The 21,589-nt window shown below is 42.3% G+C and overlaps 2 protein-coding genes across 2 annotated transcripts; both read right to left on the bottom strand.

The window, feature by feature from the left end:
* Positions 1 to 215: 215 nt before the first annotated feature.
* Positions 216 to 7,273, bottom strand: pgap6 (post-glycosylphosphatidylinositol attachment to proteins 6). The gene is made up of 13 exons (XM_070919427.1): positions 7,166 to 7,273; positions 6,312 to 6,495; positions 5,987 to 6,188; positions 5,214 to 5,341; positions 4,847 to 5,112; positions 4,403 to 4,749; positions 4,192 to 4,288; positions 3,713 to 3,827; positions 2,992 to 3,134; positions 2,589 to 2,767; positions 1,398 to 1,544; positions 1,183 to 1,299; positions 216 to 1,093 (listed from the first exon to the last, which is right to left on the bottom strand). The coding sequence occupies exons 1-13, from the start codon at positions 7,227 to 7,229 to the stop codon at positions 770 to 772; spliced, it is 2,313 nt and encodes a 770-aa protein (XP_070775528.1). The 5' UTR covers positions 7,230 to 7,273; the 3' UTR covers positions 216 to 769.
* A 1,032-nt stretch (positions 7,274 to 8,305) lies between these two features.
* Positions 8,306 to 10,294, bottom strand: LOC139297123 (leucine rich adaptor protein 1-like). The gene is made up of 3 exons (XM_070919716.1): positions 10,082 to 10,294; positions 9,381 to 9,565; positions 8,306 to 8,855 (listed from the first exon to the last, which is right to left on the bottom strand). The coding sequence occupies exons 1-3, from the start codon at positions 10,292 to 10,294 to the stop codon at positions 8,306 to 8,308; spliced, it is 948 nt and encodes a 315-aa protein (XP_070775817.1).
* Positions 10,295 to 21,589: the final 11,295 nt, after the last annotated feature.

Raw genomic sequence — 21,589 nt, 5'->3', positions numbered from 1 at the left:
GTTGAAAGTTCTAGAACAAAGCTGGAAAGCAGTGTTATTGTTTTGTCAAACTATTTGGCAATTGATAATCAAGCACATCTGAAATGGACTGAATTGCCCAGTCCTGTGGGATAAATGAAAATACAGGTGGATACAAGAACGATGAGTGTTTATATCATCTATAAATATAGTCGACTTTATGATAGGCTGAATATAAAGATTTAAAAGAGCTCCAGAAAGTGCTATTCCTTATAAATATTTCAAACATGAATTTCCTAGCCTAGTAAAATATGTACATACACAATATGTACAAACTCCGGGTCCTGAGGTCAAAGGTCAGGTGGTATGCAACCTGTTCACACCTAAGCTGGTGCAGTGGACCACCTTGGAGGTTTTGGGTTAAATGGGGTGTTTGTGTTTGTGTTGTGTGTGTGTGTGTGTGTGTGTGTGTGTGTGTGTGTGTGTGTGTGTCTGTGTGTGTGTGTGTGTGTGTGTGTGTTTCAGGATGTCTGCAAGCAAATCTTTTAAGCTAATTTAAGATATTTTCTATTCATATATGAGAACTATTTCAAACCCTCTGTAAATGTGAACATGGGATTGGTAGACCTATGAGAATATAGGTCTAAATCTGATTTTAAAATGCTTTATTCAAGATAGTAAGAAACTCGGAAGAGATTGTAAGATTTTGTCAACAGACACACATGCTTGTTGTTTTACCTTGTGTGAATGTTTGGAGTGTTGTTTAACAATCAATGCCTCGCCACTGCTTCCTCCAGCATCTCTGGTCCCACTATGTGACAGTGTAGAGTTCGTCCTTGCTGCTCTGACAGAGAGTGTACCCACAAACCCGGGGTCTCCAGCTCCAGTTCCAGCTCCAGCCCCTGCTCCAGCCCAACGTCTCCATGTTCTTCTCCTTCGGCGGCAGGAGAAAGACCACGCAGCTGGCCACCAGGATGTGCCACAGCGAGTGTGTGTAGTAGTAGTTGTCCTCCGTCTCGGCAAAAATGTAAAGACATACCCCGATCAGGGCGCAGAGTGCCCCGGGGATCAGGTAGAGGACCCAGCGTTTCCAAGAAGGCGGGTAACAGTGTCGTCGCCGCACCCCTCGGTACACCTGTAAACAAAAGAGAACTGGATTCAGCAGCAGATTCCCATCAGACAGTGTTTCAGAGACTCCCTGTAGTATTGAGGCGTATGTCTTACCCAGGCAATGACCATGAACAGTATGGCACAGAGGATGGGGCCCAGCAGGTTCCACAGACCTTTGCGGTCCAGCTGCATTGACATGGCTATCAGCAGAGCCCCGAGCATGAACAGAGTCTGCACACACAGGGTATTACGAAGAAGACGGCATTAAACACATCTTAAAATTTCATATCAATCCTCGTGTTACGTGTGATGATAGTATTGTGTCTTACATATTTGAATGTGTCTCTGATGCGAGCCATGCACAGGATGGTGACCCAGATGGAGCAGACTGACCCCAGGAAGTCACAGTATTGTAGGGCATCGTAGTCCATTATACACAGTACGGCTACGCCTGGCTGGTCACATGCATGGTAGAACTAGAAGATGAAAAGAAAAACAAACAGTTACATCTGACCTTAGGGCATGACATTAACTAGGGACAGAGGAGACATGTCCCCCCCCCCCACACAGATACTTTTTTAAATCCAGGGAAACGGCGTGGTAGCTCTCTAGCGTTACTATATACTATAACGTTGGGTCCGCTTGATTAGTCTACTACTGCCGGGTCACCGATATGCTTATTTTACATTAATTTGATGGCAAACTCCGCCCAGCTGATGCGACACCAGCGTACGCCGGGATAGTCATCAAGTGGACCCACTCTCGCGCCGTGAGTTACCACTCTCTTCACAAACTGTGAGAGTAACATTTTGAAAAATAAATCTGATGTATATTTACCACTTTTCTGGCAGAATGATTAAACTAAGCATGGTACCCATCATAATCATAGTGTGTTTTCTTCCCCAGACCCCCGCTTTATTGTGTCCCCTCCACTTTTCAAACCAATGCTAAGCCCATGTTGCATATAAACACATGGAAAAAGTCCTGGAAGGTAAAAATGTTTAAAATTTGTGTGTAATCTGGTCTAGATGAATCTATATTTTTAGCTGATCATATCTAACTTTAAGTGCTATACCTAATAACTAAACAAGGTGAAGTCTGTAGTGTATCGTCCTCTCAAAAACATATTTATATATATATATATGATAAATTATTGTTTAGTAGTACTTTTAGTTGATCATTATTAGCTGATGACATGGCTGGAGAATGCACATATCCCTATACCATATCAATGTTATCGTGTTAGATAGAATTAGGTCATAAAAATATTTGTAAAAGAGGTACATTTTGTGCCTCAACGCTACTTTCTCAGCAAGAAAAACTGTGGCTGGCAGTCTTCACAGTCTTGTGAGGAGGATCAGTTTTTCTTAAGGTCACCTTCAGGTGATGACACAAGCTAACACTTGCTTGGAGGAAGAGATGCTTGCTTTGATTTCCTGAAACTCCCCTCTTGCACAACAGTAAACTGTAAACCCAAAAGAATATACGAGTGTATGTGTGTTTCTGCGTGTGTGTGTTACCGTGGAGAAGAACATTGTGAAGAGGTAGACGGAGGCCTCGGTGAAGTAGCAGCGTTTGATGGCCACCACGATGGCAGGCAGGAAGGACAGGTTACTGAGCGTGAGCAGCAGAGTTGACGTCAACTGGCGACGGTACGACTGAGCTGTCGAATCATCTGTGCAGCCCCAACCGTTCCAGCCTACACACACACACACACACACACACACACACACACACACACACACACACACACACACACACACACACACACACACACACACACACACACAAACAATTAAACTAATTCATGAATCAATAAATGACAAAAAAAGATACAGTGATGACAGTATAGAGGTATAGAAGTATCTTTGTTTGTGTGTGTGTGTGTGTGTGTGTGTGTGTGTGTGTGTGTGTGTGTCGTACCAGCCTTGCAGACACAGGCAGCGTAAAGGTAGCTGTAGGATCTCATTAGTCTACATTCACCATACGTCCCACAGTCCTCTACACAGGCACTGATAAACACCTCTGGGACCACAGACACCACTGACATATTACCACAGTCACTGCTGCAAGACAAAAACACACATTTACATATTAAAACACACACACAGAACAATGAATAAGATACAGATAGCTCATCAAACACTCTGAGACCTCTACCCACAAACCCAGATTCATACAGACAAAAAAATAGCAATTGGTGCTTTAAATATAGATTTACAAATATGAAAAATGTATGTAAAAGTATACACAAGTGTGTAACATACTGTTGTGTAGCATAAAACATATCATGTCTTGTGTGTGTCTAATGTCAAAGTGAAAAAGTATTAATGTATAAGCAGATTTTAACAACTCACAGGGATGAGGAAAACTCAAGAAAGCAAATATTAGTGAATTTAATGTGTGTGAAAATGTATATAATGTTAACATGAATAAGTCTACAGAGGCATTACATACAGCATGTGTAGACTGTTTCAGGGTGTGTATGTGTGAATTGCAAAAACATCTTTTGCTTGTTGAGTGATTTGTTATCCTTATCTGAGGGAGATTGCGCAAGAACAAAACGTCATAAGTGCAGAAAATATTCAGAAATATTTTAGATACACATTTTTCGATAGAGAAATGCCACATATGCGCACGTTACCTGTTGCACGTGAGCTGCAGGGTGAGGTACCATGTTGTTGACTGAGGGAAAGGCAGCCTGACAACAGCTTTAGGAACACTGGCATTCACATGAACACCATGTCCTCCAAACAAAGCTGCAGATACACACATACACACAAATGAGAAGTATCTTCAAATTAAATTTTCATAAAGAGAATTCAAGCTTCCTGCTTGAGCCATCAGTTAAATTCCAAAAGGGATCTGATGAATGTGCATCTGATATAAGAGACAGGCTTAATTTGTCAAATATCAAGCTATATTAATTTATATATCAATCATAATTTGTTGTCTAAAGAGTACATACTACTCCAAAATAACACCTATTTCCTCATAGCTGCTTGGAATATACCTGTGATAATTTCTGAGTCATAGTGAAGTTGGAACCTGTCCTATTTCCTGGTATTCAATGCATCACTTCCTTTGTGAGCGTGAATAAATGTTTCCAGTTATCTGTGCTACCTGTGCGACAGGGCTGAGAGTGGTTGAGTTCGAGGACTGGAGCCCAGGGAGAGAGACAGGCCACCACACTGCTGCTGTTCCCCAGGGTGACATTAGTCTACACACACACACACACATCAAAGTAAAAGAGCATGACAGCTTAACTCTGAGATTCTCTGATCTAACAGGCTTCATCAGAACACTGTTTGTGTAGTCATTCAGTGGCACTCACAGTGTTGAGTGTGAGCTGTAGGTTGAGTGTACCACCAGTGGCTTGTGTTTGCAGGGGGTAGGTGAGCAGGGTGGGGTGTGTGTTTGAGACGCTGACGTTGGGTCCACCGGCAGGAGTGAATCGGAGCGACAGAACATCCACCTCGTCGTAGACCACAGGGATGCTCCACACACACGCCGACGCCAACAACGGTGTCAGCAGTGATGCTGATTCGTTGCTAAAGGCGACGGCGTTTGCAACCATTGAGATGTTGCCTGCTGTCGTTGAGTTGGTATAGCTGCTGTTGCCACAGAGCTTTTTGATGTCATCGTCTGCTTTCAGGCCTATGCTTTCTGGTTTACATCCCACTGAGGCAGACAGAAGAAAATACACACACAGGCAGTATATTAGAACAGAGATATAATGTTTGAAGTTTAAGGTGTGGGATCATGTTTCTGTGTTCACCTGTGTAGTTTGAGACAATACTAAAGGTCACAGTACGGTTGTCTTGGCTGCTCTCCACGACAACTCGTAACCAGGTGTGCCAAGGTGGTTTAGAAAGAGCTGCAGAGCAGCCAATCCCTGAGCAGTTCATCCCTACTGGGCGATGCTGCAGAGAGGTGGAGCCGAGCCTGAGGACCAGTGAACAGTTTCCACTGTCTACTCCCTCCCCTGACGAACAGTCAGCCACAGAGACGGAGAGGGAAGAGGCAAACTCTGGAACATACAATCTAAAACAGATACAAGTACATTAAGAAAAATATAGAACAGAACAAAGGCTGGGAGCACAGGAAATAAAATGTGTACACGTGCACACGCAGACATCTCATACTTAAGGCGTGCAGGTCTGTCAGGGGCTGCCGTCTGCTGGAGGAATGTGCCCTGCTGTAAAATGGGTGTGTCCACTGCTCTCCTGATAGACAGCTGAGGCTGGAAGAAATAGGAGCAGGACGGAAAGCCCTAAGAGATAAAGACAAAAAATTAAATATATATATATATATATACACTGGCACATAATTCTCTTAAATTAATCAAGCAAACCTGGTCTAGCACCTTTCATCCAGGCAGTTCAAAGTGTTTTAAAGATAACAAACTAATAAGAGTAATAGGTCAGTAGTAAGGTAAACAGTAAAACAATGGGGGACTAATGCATACGAAAAATACAAATATAGAGATACAAGATGTGAATAGAAATGTTCTTTCAAGGCCAGCCATTAATAAATAAGTAAATAAGACTACCAGCTGCACTTCTGCAATATGAACAGAGGCCAAGAATGTGGTTTAGTAACTTTACATAACAAACAATCCACCTACCCCCTGCTCCGGTGGAACAGGTTGGGGTAAAAGGGAAATTAACGAGTAGAGCAAGACTGGAACGAAGTTAAGAGTAGATTTTACACATCCAGGCCACAAAACTGGTGTCAAATCTTTCTTCATGAAAATTACAGAAATTTGAATTAGAACAATGTTTGTATGCATACTGAATGTCCAGAGTTACAGTGCAGTAGTGAGGACCAGGGAAAGAAATCCTTAGAAAATCAGGACTCATAACAACAAAAACTGAAAATAACAAGCATGTACGGTATACAGCAGCTCTATACAAACCTTCTGCTCTATGCGCCCGTCATCTTCAGGCAAGTGAGCAGCAACATACCAATCACCGGGAGCAGGATTGGAGAGGTTAAAGGTTGTGGAGCTGTGTGATGTCACCGGTAGGATCAGAGACAGACAGGGGCTCCACAGTGTTGCATTGGGAAACACCGACCCTATTGGGTTTATAACTGGAGGGGCACCCCAACGAATATGGCTGCAAAAGAGAGAGAGAGACATTAGAGTTTAATTTCACTAAACAGAGGATGCAAATCAACAAGGATAGTGGAGACTAAAGACGTAGACGTTTTCACGATGCAGATTCACTTCACTATCTCACATGCTGACGTTGTGCTGTCCACAGTGGAAATTGTGGCCCTTGGTGACAGAGAACAGCCAGCGAGCGATGGCCGTTTCCTCCGGTATATGAAACCTCTGCAGCCTCACGTTGCCGTACCAACCATACTTTGACAACTTCTGAGCTGGTTTGGACGAGAGCTCCGATACAAACGTCACCTGTCCATCTGCAGGGTACAAAACTTCATTGTATGAAAGTGCACAAACGGGGTGTAGTCAAGTTAGACTCATATGGTAGACATAGGTTGCAGAATAAAAGACGTGGACGGAGTGTTTTGATACTTTCACAGTATTTACACAGCACCTAGAGCTGACATGGAAGTCTCACTTTCTACAATATGGAACCTTTAATGTAGATGTTTTCTTTTTTTTCCTTTACTTTTTCAAATGTAATATCCATATTGTATTTGTAGGAGGTGATCAAAGTGAAGGAGAAATTGAAGGAAATGCCACATTATGCTAGAACTGTAGATACTAATGTCTACGACGATGCATGTTATTGAAGATGAGATGTGTAATGGAACAATTAACAATAAAAACAGTCTTTTAAAAAGTGACACAATTCAACCAGAAAGATGAGGAGATGCAAATGTATACAGCAGAAGTGACAAAGTTGGTAAGAAAGAACACCAAACTTCGTTGAACGTAAACTGTAAATATACATGCTGTCCCCTCCAAACCAATCATAGGGCTGACAAAAATATCTCTTTAACAATGTGCATGTGAGTGTAAGAGTAGTGTGAGACCGTGCAAAGGTCTCTGGCGTTCAGGTCAAGTAGCAAGCCGAGATAGTTAGCAAACATGCTAACACCAGTTTCCTCTGCTGGGAACACTTACCGTCTCCTGAAGTCCCAGCCGTCAGGGCCACGACCAGGAGACCAGGTAGAAAATAAAATTCCATGTTTCCTTTATGAGTGTCTGAACCATTACATCGTCCTTTATCCACCCGTAGTGTCACACAAATCTATCGCGGGGAAACCTTTCTGCCTGCACGACACTTCCTGGTCTCTGTGTAAATACACGACGTCACGATTGTCGTCGGGTGCTGCCTTTGCGGTCTATCGGAAAGATCAGTCACATGGTGAACATCTTGGTAACGAATTGGCATTTCATTCATAATTTGTGTAAATTTAAAAGAGACAATGCGCAAATATCATTAAAAAACGTGTTGATTACGAAAAATATAATATACAAACGGGATCTAGGTCAAATAAATAGGCTTCGTCCATGAATTTGTTAATTATAATGTTGATACTTAAGAGTACAAGCTTGAAAGAAAGGTAGATGGGAACAAGCGACATGACTAGGACTTAGCATTAGTGTCACAAATATAAGAACATTTAACATGTCTACCATGAAATACCATCAAAAAAATACTTTTTTATACTCACGATACTCTTGTTTATTACCATACATACAATTAGACACACGTTAGACTCATGATTGCACAGCAATTTAAGCAGAACAATAGCATCGTCTTTCAAATTCTCACAGGTTTATTGCTGCATTATATCCACAATTGTGAAAGATTTCAAGGAGACTGACCAATATATGAGAAATAAGCACAATAAATGATTGACTGCCATTCTTGTCTTATAAATAAGATCAGACAAATCAAATTAAGTTCACGATCAATATCTTTAAAAGTCAAGTCCCCAGTGTGTGAAACATTTATGAGACAAGGTAATAACATTTCTAGATATCTTTTTAAAAAGCTCCTTCATGTTTGCGATTTCCTTAATTTTGAATAAAAGTAAAATGAAAAAAAATGATGAACACAGCGTAAGTCCAAACCAAAAGCACCGACAGAGTGAGTAGTGGCACAGAGGCAGTGACACAATCATTCTTAAGCATCATCCATCATTCATTCATCAGTGTCAAAGTGCATTTTAAATCCCACTGCATTACTGGCAGTTAACTGGTGAGGGGAATAGCTTCAAACCAAAGATTATTCATTTAAATTGTGCTCATAGAAGATCATAAAAATGTCACATCGTCCTGTGACTCCACCCAGAACCACTGAGCATCGTAGCCCAGCAAACCCGTCTCTCTATTGGGCGCGCTCTCCTCCTCTTCCATCATATTGTTCAGAGACGCTCGAATACTCTCCTGAGTTTGCAGCTCTGTCCTTGTCTCCCCTGACTGCTCAGTGAGGGCAAAACTATCCGCTCTCACTTCTGGCCTTGCCCTGCTTGATCTGAGCAGAGCTCTTCTGATGGTGTCAGCACCGGCTTTGATGTCTTGTGATGGAGCTACATTCGAGTACCGTGGTTGTGACTTTGGTAAACTGGCACTATCCAAAGCGTTGGCAGGACTACATGATGCCTGACCGTGCCCGCCATGTGTCGATCGAGAGACCTCAAACTTGGAGGTGGAAGGACTCAGAGGTCTTGCTTCAGTAGACTCGGGGCTCAGCATGTCAGAGTAGGTCTTGTGGTTTGAATCATCATGGTCACAGTGTGGCGGGTGATTTTCTGATTCCTCGCCGGTGGTTTCAGTCAAATCCTGAGTTGGACTCGGGCTTTCTCTGCGGGAGCAACAGCAGAAATATTGAGCCACATATGAAGCTGAACGTGCTTTAAATCTACATCCAATATGATTCAGCTGTTAAAGTATCTTTGGGCTTTTGCTTAAATTCTGAATCACTGGTTAGTGAAGTAAGTGTCAGCTCGTTTTCTGACATGTGACGGGCAAACACTTTCTTTGATTTGTTAGGAAACTCTCAGTTCAAGTTCAAGAGTTTTACCTGACTGCTGCTGGCCTGTGTTTTCTATTCTATTTTTCATATCCTGAAAATTCAAGTCATGTACTCTTTGGAAAACACTGATGAATATGTCAAATGGTAACTCCTAATGTTGCCTTCCTGCAATGCAAGTGCCCCCGGTGGTAATGAGGACTCACCTCCACTAAAACAACACATGGTTATGGTTAACGTAAGTCATGGTATTACTTTGTTTAATGCAATTTTTCACTGATATATTCTGATATTAGTTTGTATAGAAACAAGTGCACATTCTCCTGTAGACCTGCCAAACTAAACACTGTCCTGTACCTGCAGGGGGACATCGAGGGCCCGTGCTCCTCCACAGTCACCAGGCTGCTCAGGCTGCCCGTCAAGCTGCTGCCGCGGCTGACCAACGCCCCCTGCTCCTCCATCAGCCAACGCATGGCCTCGATGCCCTCGTGCACGGCCACCAGCTGCTGCAGAATCCTCACATCTGCAGAACGCAGCCACCTCTGCATGAAAAGTGTAGAGTTAGGCTAGATAAGAATGATATAATTGCAGGTATACATATGGGGAGGCTCAGGGGCCCCTTGGACAGAACTAATTCTGTCCCCCCACCAATGAGGCCTTGTGAGCTCATTTACATTACAACACATGAAACCAGAGGAACTGAGAGGAATGAGGGAGGATCAGAGAGAATGAGCAGAGGAATCCAGTCAGAATGTGTCAGATGAATGGAGGTGAGTGAGAGAGGAGCCTGGTGAGGGGTGTGGTGGACAGACCGGTGACAGTGTCTGTCATTAGGAATAAAAATGAGCAGGTGAAGTGGCTCAGAAGGGAACATTTCTGCAGCTCAGAGAGAAACATGCCATCAGAATGAACAGGGCAGGTGATTTCTGAAACGAGTTGGGCAAGTTGTGGCAGTGTTCAAATCATCCTCAGGAGGGCAACTGTTTTGTCCATTTAGAAACATGCATACAGTGTCTATAATCGGATAAATTCACTGCTGAGGAAATAGGAGTCTTTACCATCTCTTGTTTTAAGTTGCTTATTTTGTCCGAGAAGCTGTCGCTGAGGGCAGAGCTGCGGTCTCCCCCGTCGACCTCCTCGGACCTCCAACCGTCTTCGCAGTCCGCAGCATCCCTCATCCAAATCAGAAGGCTTTCCGGTATTTTCCTGCCAACCTTATTTTCCAGTTCTTTCAGATCTGGGAAGGAATCGTTGAGGATTTCCTCTGCCATCTGCCTCTGCGCGGTACCACGATCAGTGTTGTTTGGATGGAGAGGAGCTTGTGCGTAAAGTCGCTTCAGCTCTCCAACTTCCACTGCGAGAAGTTGGTTAAATCACACACACACACACACACACCCATGCATCTCCCACACTTGTCGACTTAACAACAAAGTCCACACGTTGTGTTCCTGAACACTCCACAATAAACCACGATCACGACCGACAAACCCGCCGCAGAAGCGCAGAGCGAGCCATGAAAGCGCTGGAAGTGTGAACGCGCAAATCATCTGTCCCGTCCTGCTGACTGCTGTCACCATTCACACTGCGGAGGTATTGCTGGTATGTAAGCCCACAACGTGATGCTGGAAAGTGGAGAGGCTCTTTGTGTAGTCCTCAAACAATGGTGGGAGTTTCACATGGAGAGGCTTCAGCAACACCTGTGCGCACCAAGCTGCTGGTGATGAAGCATTACACGTTGATTGTCTTTATCACTTTGATTAGAGTCTAACAACATGAAGAACAAACGAAAAAATAATTTCACATTGGTTAATATAGCCCATTTCTGACTATTCTATCATGTAGCCTATAAACATGTATACTGGATGTAAAGCCAATACATCTATATTAATAAAATGTAGGCCTAATGTAGGCTAAGGGATGTGCACAGCCTATAATATCATTAGTTAATAACTGAAACTCACCCTGAGTTAATTATCTTGGGATCAACTCCTATTTCATATGTAGTCATGGCAACCTGAGATAAGATAAGATGCAGACAGTGTGTCAAATACATGTCCACATAATGATGTGAAACTTCTTGTAGTGGATAATAAGGAAGGTTATCCCCCAATGCTTATTTTGTATTACTTTTATTCCATACATTTATTTATACTGTCTAGCATGAGCAAGATACGTGTATGAATGGAATTAGGCCATGCTCTAACAGGCTCTGTCAGTAAGTCAGGGCTAGCGACTGTTAGCCAGCTTGTTAGCGTTAAATGTGTTATGAGATGTTTTGTGCCATAAAAATATATTTAATTTGTACTTTGGATGTGCTTAAAACTTTCCAAAGAGAAGAAGCAGGTCCGTGCAGTTGCACAGCCCACTTTCAGACACAGAGCCGGGCCAAATAAGCAGCGAGGAAGCTAACATCTGCCACCCACTCAAATAGATGACTTATTTTTATTCATCTGTCATCTTGCCCCATATTAATGCCTTTCTAAAGCAGGGCAACAGTTATGGGAGCTTCCTGCTTCCTGGTGATTGAGGTTAAGGCCAGTTGTTGTGCATTAAGTGCTTTGTTTAAGGAGCGTCTGACACACTTTGATGAAGCAAAAGGTAAAGGGACTTTTAGTTTAAGTTTATGATGCTTCAACAGCTCACAGAAAACGAAAGTGAGACTTCAGAAGAAAAAGTTATTTTTATCTGAAAGGTCAGTCAGGAGGGTTTTACCACTGGCCGCTGTTAGAGGGAGACAAAGACTGCTGCATCCAACACAGACCTGTGGAGAAGTTAGTACAAGCCAAGTAGCTCTGTCTGAGAACCAGCACTGTCAGTTTTATAGAGGATGTAATTAACAGACATGAACCCGATTAAGTGAATGTCTCACACAAACATGCACACAAAGAAATGCAGTTGTGGCTGGGAGATGGCTGTAGATCTGGCCGGAAAATTACTGTTGGGATGATGTTCAGAAAATATCTTTATTTAAAGTTTGTGATAACAGCATTCACTGCATACAGGAAATGACTACTATAGCAGCAAAAGTGCCACAACTAACACAAATTGGAGACCTATAACAACAAAATGTACAAATGCACATACAAGTGGGTAGAATTATGTTTTAAAGAATGAATCATGATCTCACGCGTATGATTTAAAAGATGAAATCTGACTCTAGCCTATAGCCTTACCTCCCTCAGCGAGTTGCTCCACAGTTTAGAGGCTCATAAAGTTCAGTCACCTTTACTCTGAAATCTCAACGGTGCAACACAATCCCCTGGTTGATTTTACTGGAGTGGCTCCGTGGCCACCAATAAAACACTGTAGCTGTAGTGGGCAGTTCCCAGGTGAAGAGAGAATGAATACGAGGGAGGATTGTGTTAAAATACGTATCTATGCTTAAATATGCTTTTTAGTTACTGTTACCCATATGTCTGAACAAAATCAAAGTTGGGGAAAACTTGACTTTAGCTGTCATTGACCTTTTAACTTACACTTTTCACCACATTTGATTGGATTGCATCACACAATCCTTCTCAGCAAGTGCAGTTTTCCCATTGGCCATGCCATTGTTTTGCATTTCACTGTGTACTTTGTATACATGTTGAAAATTTTACACATATTTTGCATACAATCAGGGTCAGATATGAGCCCGAAGTGACACAACCTGACAGGGTTTATAAAACCAGGAACACTCAAGTTGAGTAACAAAGCCGAGGACCTTCTGGAGAGATTTGGTTCAAGATAATAATAAATGCTTGTATACATAAACAGATCTGAACCAGTTAGTTACTGAACTGTTACAGCAGCCAATAATGTTCATGATTTGAAAGCTTCGAATAGATAGTCCTTTACTTCTAATGGACACAATACGAGGCATGAATATTCCCTCCACATTAGCTGTGTGTTGCACCATGAAAGTCTTTGGGAGAGAGGGGACATCTGCCACCTGACTTTTGGTCATAACCTGCAGCTTCTTCTGACCTGATCTGGCAATGGATGTGTTTTGGAGAATCAGCCAGCTCGATTCAAATAGCTTTGTTTCCTCGCAAAAGGCCTGTAGGTGGCAGCAGACATTCAGCATTACTCAGCGCTCAGGAATTTGATGACATTCTCAGAGGCTGAACAATCAATGCCCGATTTGTGCACCCCTGGGAACACATTCATTAGGCCTGTTTTCTTAAGAGCGCAGATCAAGTTTCGCCTGTGAGGCTGTCAGTACCCACAGCAACCCTGAAAACTGAGCCTAAGACAACACTCTGAGGTCATCTCATCTACTTAGGAATCATAAAGAATATGTTTTCTGTAATTTTATAGGAGAGCCTCAGCCATTAATTGTTCAAATTTCTTGACAAATAACGCTCGCCTGCTGCGAACACGTCCCGGGATTTCACGGAGCGTACTGCTGAAAGCGAATTTGTCATACTTGACACAACATTCTTGTAATTTCTAAGAGTGAAAAAGTGAGTTGGAAGGTGGAATGAAGAGTGGATAAAAAAAATCGAGTTACTGCAACCCCAGGGGGAGGCTGTAAAATATTACCCACGTATAAGCAAGTGTTTTCAGGGCAGCTCAGAGTGACCCTTAAGGTCGGCGTTACATGAGGTAGAGGGTAATCATAAAAATGTTACACACAGAAAGAATTATGTTTTTTACGAGCCAGGGCCTCTGACTTCCAGTTTTAGGGAAATCATAAACTTACACCAACATTAAAAAATGGCCAAAATGTGGATGTCATTGAAAGGCCAGCATTATGAGCAGATAAGATTTTACAGCATCTGTCGGTGCACTTAAATGTGATTTACTGTGAATCATAAAGAGGATGTGGGATTTATTAGGGTGTGTCATTTGCCCTAACCACAAGTTTTTGCCAAACCACCTGAAACATGAAGAGCAGAAAAATGAACATGAGACCACATTTCACTGATGTGGACTGAATTCATCCTGAAGTCTGTTACACAAGGAGAACCTCTTAATGTGGAAAAGATAGAACATCTTCGTGGCCTACTTCCCCAGTGAATAAGCCTGACGCGTGACGTGTGTGTGTTTGCATGCATTGAGTCAAGGGTCAGATAATTAGCATAACAACTGAGGCCACTGGGCCAGGAAATCCTCCAGGTTCACATGGTTCTGCCTGGATCAGGTCAGAAAACACTCCACGTCTGTTCAAGTTTCCCAAGAAAAATAAGAATGGAAATCTTCACATGTCAAAATGTACAATGCACAAGAAATTTGAGAACTTTGTTCCTTTTCCGTCCAAACTTGCAGTGTTGAGTGTTGAGTTTGACATTTTGGGAAATACATTTTGCATTTCACATGTTAGCCGCTGGGACATGGGCCAAACTAAAAGATCGAAGGACACGTCAAATTATTTTTTTTTCCCAAGAACGATTTCTGTTTTTTAAGGTAGTTCTTATCACGCTGATGTTTGTTCAAGTGTTCATTTTTCTGATAAGTTTGGTTTTAATTGCTTATCATTATTATTAGCTGTGAAGTGTAAAAATGTCAAACTGCTGTTTTACAGGGGGGTCGGACTATTTCTTGGTCCGGACCATTTGGCTGGCAACCAGCAGAGAAGTTTCTGGTCCAAGAAATAGTCCAGCACATGATACAACATGTTGTTACCTTTGGACTGCGCCAGGCTGGCTGTTTCACCCTGTTTCCAGTCTTTATGCTAAGCTAAGTTAGCCGGCTACTGGCTTCATATTTACTATATGACTATATGAGTGGTTTCAATCTTCTCATCTAAACCTCCGCAAGAAAGCGAATATTAGCGTATTTCCCAAAGTGTTGAACTCTTCCTTTAAGAATCTAACTGACATATTTAAGAAGTGTGTAAAAAAGGCTCAAGATGAAACGGTTAGTTAATAACTCCTGCTGCTCATGAATTTTTAGTTAGGTGATCACGCTGCTCTGCGCATCTGTTTCCATTTAGAAAGCTACAGAGAGATTAAATGAGTGTGGAAAAGTAATGGATCTCATATGTATGGAGAGGCCCATTTACATCCTGTAATTGTGTTGTGTTTATTCAAACCATGACATAAAGCACAGATCCTGGAGCTGAGAAGACGCATAAATACAGTGTTTACAGTGCATGAGAGGCATACCGAGGAGTCCATGAATTTCCGCTGAAAGGCTATATTAAAATACATCAACTTCCAAAGTGCACATTGCAATGTCAAACTGAGGCAAAACATAAACAGAGATGAGCATCACGTGAATGCACTAAGGCAGGCTTTTGCAGACGCAGATAGCCCATGCTGTCTGACTGCAGGGTCATCAATAGATTCCTGCTGCATCAATCTTTGTTGTTTAAACAGATGGCAGCGGCACCGGAGAGCTTGTGCCGTGCCTGATCGAATGCTTGATAGGAAGGCCCAGAGGAGCCCGTGTCAGAGGCCACGGGGGCCAGTAGATTCTAAGCACATTAACATTCCTGAATAAATAACCCCAGGGAATGTTATTGTGGAGACATTAAACAGGATTTTCCTCCCAGAGCCCAGGAGAGCGGCCAGGCATCACTCAGGCGTCTCCATCGCCCCGGGTTAGGAGGAGCTAAAGAACCCTCTGCCAAAAAGAAGAGCTTTTAAAACCCCTTATATCCTATCCTCCCTTAGAAAAAAAATCTATCTCTGAAACTTGCAGCACATTGCACCACATGAAAGAATTTAAGTGATTCTGGTTTGTCCTTCCTCGTACAGCCTCATTTATACAAATGGCTACTTAAAGGTACCGTTCTCATTTAGATTTTGTTCATCTTTATGTCAGTGTACATTCTAACACATCTGACCAAAGCCCATATTTTGTGCCTGCAGAAATTCTTCAGTTATGTTTTATATCGTCTTTACACCTTTCTAAACAAGTGGCATTCTATTTTGCGTCTTTCTTAATCCTGCCATCTTGACTACACTATGGTTTTCACATTGTTTTCCAAGCAACATGTGTTTGTAATAATGGACTTTCAGAAGGACCAGTGGGGGTGAAGAGGTTAAGTATAGTGAGGGACGTCCAAAAAGCACCTAATGTAAGCTTTGCCAAGCTTTGTGACATTTCCTTCTGCTTTCTCTGTACTACATGTAATGTTATCTTGGGTTTTATTGAATTCTTTAAAGATCGAGTGCTTTTTATGCAATTTTGTCACTCACATATATTGTTCTGTTTATATTGTGACATTTTGGATATGTCACTTCACATTCTTCCATGGTATATTACACATGCTGGAAACTCTGTGAATGCGTACGGTGGTACATTGTATTTAAGTACAAAAATGTATGGAATATGAAATATGTTTTAGGATTTCACAGTTTAATGCCTCTTATAGTACAATAAACTCAGTTTCCAGTTTATTGGGTACACCTAGCTTACACTAATGCAGTCTAATACAACAGCCCTGCAATAAATCCTACCTTAACAACAAAGACTGCTGTGCTGCTGCTACATTACAGGATTCATCTGTTCCACATCAAAAGTACCTTTGAGTTTTTAGGTATTATACCTGCTGCTGGTCTTTACCTGTAAATAGTCTGATGCCTGGCCATTTAGGCATGCATACACAGTTAGACCTAATTATGAAATACTGATACCACAGGGAGAACACGCGAGTGCTTCTCATTTTAAGAATGACTATCAATGTCCCTTTAATTTAATTAATTGATTTTTTCAGCCACCTGGGTGTAACGCAACAAGCTGTAAACACAATATTGAAGTTGTAATGGCGAACGTGTTAGCAAACATCCTGCAGACACAAAGCAACATTAGTATTTTTAACATTTTTGTGACCATCTGATGAATAAGTCCAAATCCTTTTAGTTCTGTTTTCTCTCTCCTCCAACTTCAAAGGGAAATATGTGGCTCTTTAGCTGCTAACTCCTCCACTAAGTTCAGCTAGTTGCTAACTTTGGTTTGGTGCTGAGCAGGTGGTGTGCAGTCGGTTTTTAAAGCTTTTTGTCAGCTGCCTGTTAAAAGAACGACTGATGAGAGTGGCGAGACTGAACTGAAGTTAAGTTGCTGGATGTAGCCTAAAACCAAAACGGTAAAATTTCTGTAAAAAACGAGGGAAGAAGCGTTGGCTGATCATTTTCCATGGGTTGTTTCAATGCAAGCGACCCCTTTCACATTAGACAAGTCATTACATTGATAATATAAAAATATTGATTGTTTAGTGCAGCTTTAAATGCACAGGTTAATGGAACAGACTGAGGCCATCACATGCTATGTTTTCTTTGATGCTGACAATCACATTTATAAGCGTCATCCTGTGGTTCAAAGATCACGATAATAATGTGAGTCAACAGCCTGTGCTTTTACTGTTGCCAAATACGTTACACCAAGTCAGCATTTAGAGTGCGATTTGGAAAGACATTTTACACCATATCATCTTTTAAGAAAAGTTAATATGATTAGTCAGAGTCCCAGTCAGTTGCGGATCAAAACTGTTTAAGACGTTTTACTTGTCGAGTGTCATTGTCCTACGGAACAACAGTAATACTGGTCTAGTCTTATGCAGACCGGATTGTTGGATTTCTAATTCTGCTCTCTAATCACCATTAAATATGGATGCAAATGGAATGCTACACAATGAAACCCCCTGCAATTTAATAGCTCCACTTCTACCCAGAAAGGCTGTTATTGCCAAACCCTTGGTGGATCTCTCCCCCTCACTCTCTCCGAGCATGTTGTGGGTTTAGAGACGCCTGGGGAGGAGGAGGACCCCGCTGACAGGATTCCTCTGGATCGACCTGTAGCTCTGTTATAGTGCAGCTTGGAGCTAGCTAGATAGGAGCAGGGTGCACCCTTTTCCTCCCCCGGTGAATCATACATTCCTAATGTTGGAGGTCAGCATTAAGGGAGGACTTTAGCCCCAGACACATCGATGATTGTGTGAAATATAGCTGCACTTGATTGGGTGATTTTTCTCTTTAAGGCCCGTGAAGGTTTCCTGTAAACGATCTTTCTCCAGAGACATGCATTCGTTCGCCGGAAAGGTCACAACCGAGCGCCTGCCGAGTGACATGAGAAAGAAAGTGAACAAGGTCAAAAAGCCTCTGGCCAGGTGCCAAAGGAAATACAGGCTTCAGTGAGAAGTGGTGGTACCCGAGACTGAAAGTTAATCACACAGGGAAAGTTATACCCCGTCGTCCTCTCTGTTCCCTTATTTTCTCTTTTCACCATTTTTCTGTCCTGTCTCATGCTTCCCCCTCTGCCGTTTCTCTGGTTACTGGCTGAAAATAGGAGGCCCTAAAGGGGGGGGTTCTGGGATTTTGTTCACCATTACACTGTGCATAAGAAACATTTACATCTGACTGACACATGAAATGTCTGTTATCTCTCGATTGCCTTATCATTTGAGGGCCTGAGGAAACACAAACCTTCCTCTGTATGCTGACATGTTACCTCATTGGTGATGGCAACCAGCGTGGCCGGCCTCCACCTCCTCATCCCAGATACTGAACAACATGTGGCATAAGAAGATAAAGAGCCTCACTGGTGAGATGTTGCTGTGCTGTCAGCAAATGGCTGCCGGTGCCAGGTGAACATATGGAGAGCATCAGAGCACGCTGCTCGCAATGTTTGATGAAGTCAATGTTTATGGCCTGTCAGCAGTATATTCTGCTTGGCCCCTTTCCCATGGGGCTCCTTCAGACACATGTGGAGGTAATTTGTTCAAATTCTTCAGCAGAGAAAGAAATAAGAGGGGGAAAATGGCCTTGGGATTTTGGGGTTGGAAATCAGTTTGAGAGGCTGGGACTGGGGTGGGGGTATACATCTTTGGGGGTACATGGAATAGGGGTTTGTGTGACAAATGGCTTTTAAAGAACTTCAAGTAACATGCTAGTGTGTGTTTGGAGATTTCATGGAAGTTGCTACATGATATCAAATAGAAAACAATGCAAAAAAGTCCCAGTTCATTACTCCACTCAATAATAGTTGGATAAAACCAACACTCAGCCTCGGGAACTGACACTTTAAAGTTTGACCTCAGGATGTAACTAGAAAAAAGATTAGTTGTGGAATTACCACACTTACAAGGGATTTTCTCCTGGGAACATGACTGTGTTCAGCCTCATGGCTGATGTGACATGAATGATAAATTGCTTGGCAATTTGACAATTAAATGTCCTGTAATCCTGAAATCTTAGTCATCGTTTGTCCTCTGCGGTTCACAAATACCCACTGACGTTTTCTGGAAATTTAGCCAATATTCTCCCTGATGCCTTGTCATGAAACAAAAATTAGTTAGTTGGTTGTAAGGTAAAGTTTCAAGAGTCATTGGGAATGATGGGGGAGCAAAACATGTAAAGTTGAATTCAAAAGTTTAAGTTTACAAAAGTTTAAATTTAAATGGGATCTTTCTCTGGAGAACATGATTGTATTGAATAAATGTTACGGTAATCAACCATCCGCATGTCACACTGTGTCTTGTGTGCAAGTGGAAAGTGTGATGTAAGACTGGCACAAAGGAAAGGATATCAGATCAGCAAACTCAAAAGGGTTTGTCCCCTGGGAACATAGAATCAATAGAAACAATAAAAGTTAATGAAAGTCTGACTACTACACTGTGTTTTAAAATATTACCTAATGGTGGTGCTAGAAGAAAGCTCATGGAGTATCCCAAACGAAAGGTCAGCAGCATTTCTTTTGGAAAATCCAGCCATTAGTTTTTTGGATGCCTTGTCTTGAAATAAAGTCCATCCAAGGAAAAAGACCATGATGGTGGCACCAGACAAAAGGTCAGGGCGGTCACTGGGAATGATGCTTTGAGGACCACAAATATCCAGAACAAAGTACATGCCAGTAATTGTTTCCCAGAAGTTTTTGTTGTGATATTGTACTTTGCATGGGACAAAGTATTTGTTACTGTCGGCAGACTGGCCGACATCATTATCCTTAGGCCCCACAATAAAAGACGCTTTAAAGAAGGAATGGCTTTGATCGTGAGCTCTACATCCGTGGTGTGACTTCTGTTCCTTGAAACCCTTCAATGGACGCCCTGCATGAGATGGATGGCTGAGATGTTGATGTTGAGCTGGAAACCTCCTGGATAGAGTGGAACTGTCAACAAAATGTCGCGGCATCACAATCCTAAACACTAATCACACTTTACCCTCTGTGTACATTAGACTGATTCAGGCGCGGTCACTGTTGCCCTGTCTCCATATCAGCTGTAAGAAAAGTTGCGATGGCAGAGATTTGGCCTCCCTCTTGATGTTTACATTCTCCAGACACGGGAGGATGAAGAGAAAAAGAGGGAAAGAGAGAGACCGAGAGAGGGAATGACTTACAGCTGCAGCACTACAACCCAAAGTCCTCCAAGACAGAGGGCTCCTGGGCACGGACGCAACGTATTATGGCTAACATTAGGGTTTAGAGTAGTTTTTATGAGGGGCGTTTGCGTGTATTGTGTGTGGATGAGTGAGGGGCAGATAAAGGGGACTTACATAACATGTTTAAGGACTGCTGTCTTCGCCTTGCTTTTGTTTCAGTCCACTCAAACGGAGCATTTACAAGCAATGAATGTTCTTGTAAACAACTAGTGCAGAGGGATTAAAGATGTGGCGCACTTCTGTGCGTATGGAAGTGTTTCAGGGCTGATAAAACCGATTGTGTGCCATGAGCCAAGCAAAGAAAAACTCTCAGAAAGTCCGAGAGCTTGGCACTGTTCAAAAGCAGAGGTCTCCTGGGGATCATCATCATGGTGTTCTGTGAATAAGAAAAACATGCCCAGTGGAGCTGTAATGAGGTCACTTATCAGCCAGGACATTTGGAGGGTGTGCCTCGCTTCCTCTCAGCATCCCTCCATCTGTCAGGGAGAGGACAAATGACCTCAGCAACTACTGCCAATAATGTCATGTGGCGTCAGACTCTATGACAGGCTTCAAGTTGACTGAAGGAGCAGACAGGCCAAACTTTCTGAAGTACAGCCTTTCTAGAAGAATGAACCAGGTCATATTTTTCTTTTTTTTTCTTTTTTTCTTTTTTTCTTTTTATTTACAAAAACTGAAAATTCATTATTGCTGTTTTTCCTTAATAACTAGACCAAACCACCACATGAACAGCCAAAAACAGCTCTCACGTAGTAAAAAGACAACTCAAAGAAACAAAACAAGTCTAATGTGTTTGTGTGATGAGAAAATACACCAGTTTAGTCATTTAAGTGATAACAGTTGTGACTAACAACAATCTTAGTGGGAAAGAGGGTGGTGGTTTAATTGTGTTTGTGTGTGTGTGAGTGTGTGTGTGTGTGTGTGTGTGTGTGTAGGGGGTAAACAAGAAAGAGAATAAGCCATTACTTCAGAGCAACCACAACAGTGCTACAGAGTTCATGAGAAGAATTTGTAAATCACACAGGGCAATTACTTCACAAATAATAGGGGTTAAACTGCAGTGGGAAAACACAACAACTGTTTTTTTCTCCAAACCACATGAAAAAGATTCCATTATTAGAGTGTTAAGCACCGCTGATCAAGAAATCCTCTTTGAATCCCAGCAAAGAAAAATGGGTACAGTTGAGGATGTGAAAGAACATAGGACTGCTATTTGTTGGTCTGGTGAATAACACAAAAAACATACCCAGCATGCAGCCT

This window comes from Enoplosus armatus, chromosome 14, assembly GCF_043641665.1.
Source record: "Enoplosus armatus isolate fEnoArm2 chromosome 14, fEnoArm2.hap1, whole genome shotgun sequence".
NCBI lineage: Eukaryota > Metazoa > Chordata > Actinopteri > Centrarchiformes > Enoplosidae > Enoplosus > Enoplosus armatus.
Note: the sequence above shows the minus strand (reverse complement) of the source record. Positions and strands in the feature narration are given on the sequence as shown.

Coding starts and splice junctions, on each gene's coding strand:
- pgap6 (XM_070919427.1), bottom strand. CDS start 7,229: ATGGAATTTTATTTTCTACCTGGTCTCCTGGTCGTGGCCCTGACGGCT. Junction 3,135..3,712: donor CTGCAGCTCACGTGCAACAG/GTAACGTGCGCA, acceptor TTTGTCTTGCAG/CAGTGACTGTGGTAATATGT. Junction 1,094..1,182: donor TGTTCATGGTCATTGCCTGG/GTAAGACATACG, acceptor TTTTGTTTACAG/GTGTACCGAGGGGTGCGGCG.
- LOC139297123 (XM_070919716.1), bottom strand. CDS start 10,294: ATGGCAGAGGAAATCCTCAACGATTCCTTCCCAGATCTGAAAGAACTG. Junction 9,566..10,081: donor GCAACTTAAAACAAGAGATG/GTAAAGACTCCT, acceptor CTTTTCATGCAG/AGGTGGCTGCGTTCTGCAGA. Junction 8,856..9,380: donor CCCTCGATGTCCCCCTGCAG/GTACAGGACAGT, acceptor TTGCTCCCGCAG/AGAAAGCCCGAGTCCAACTC.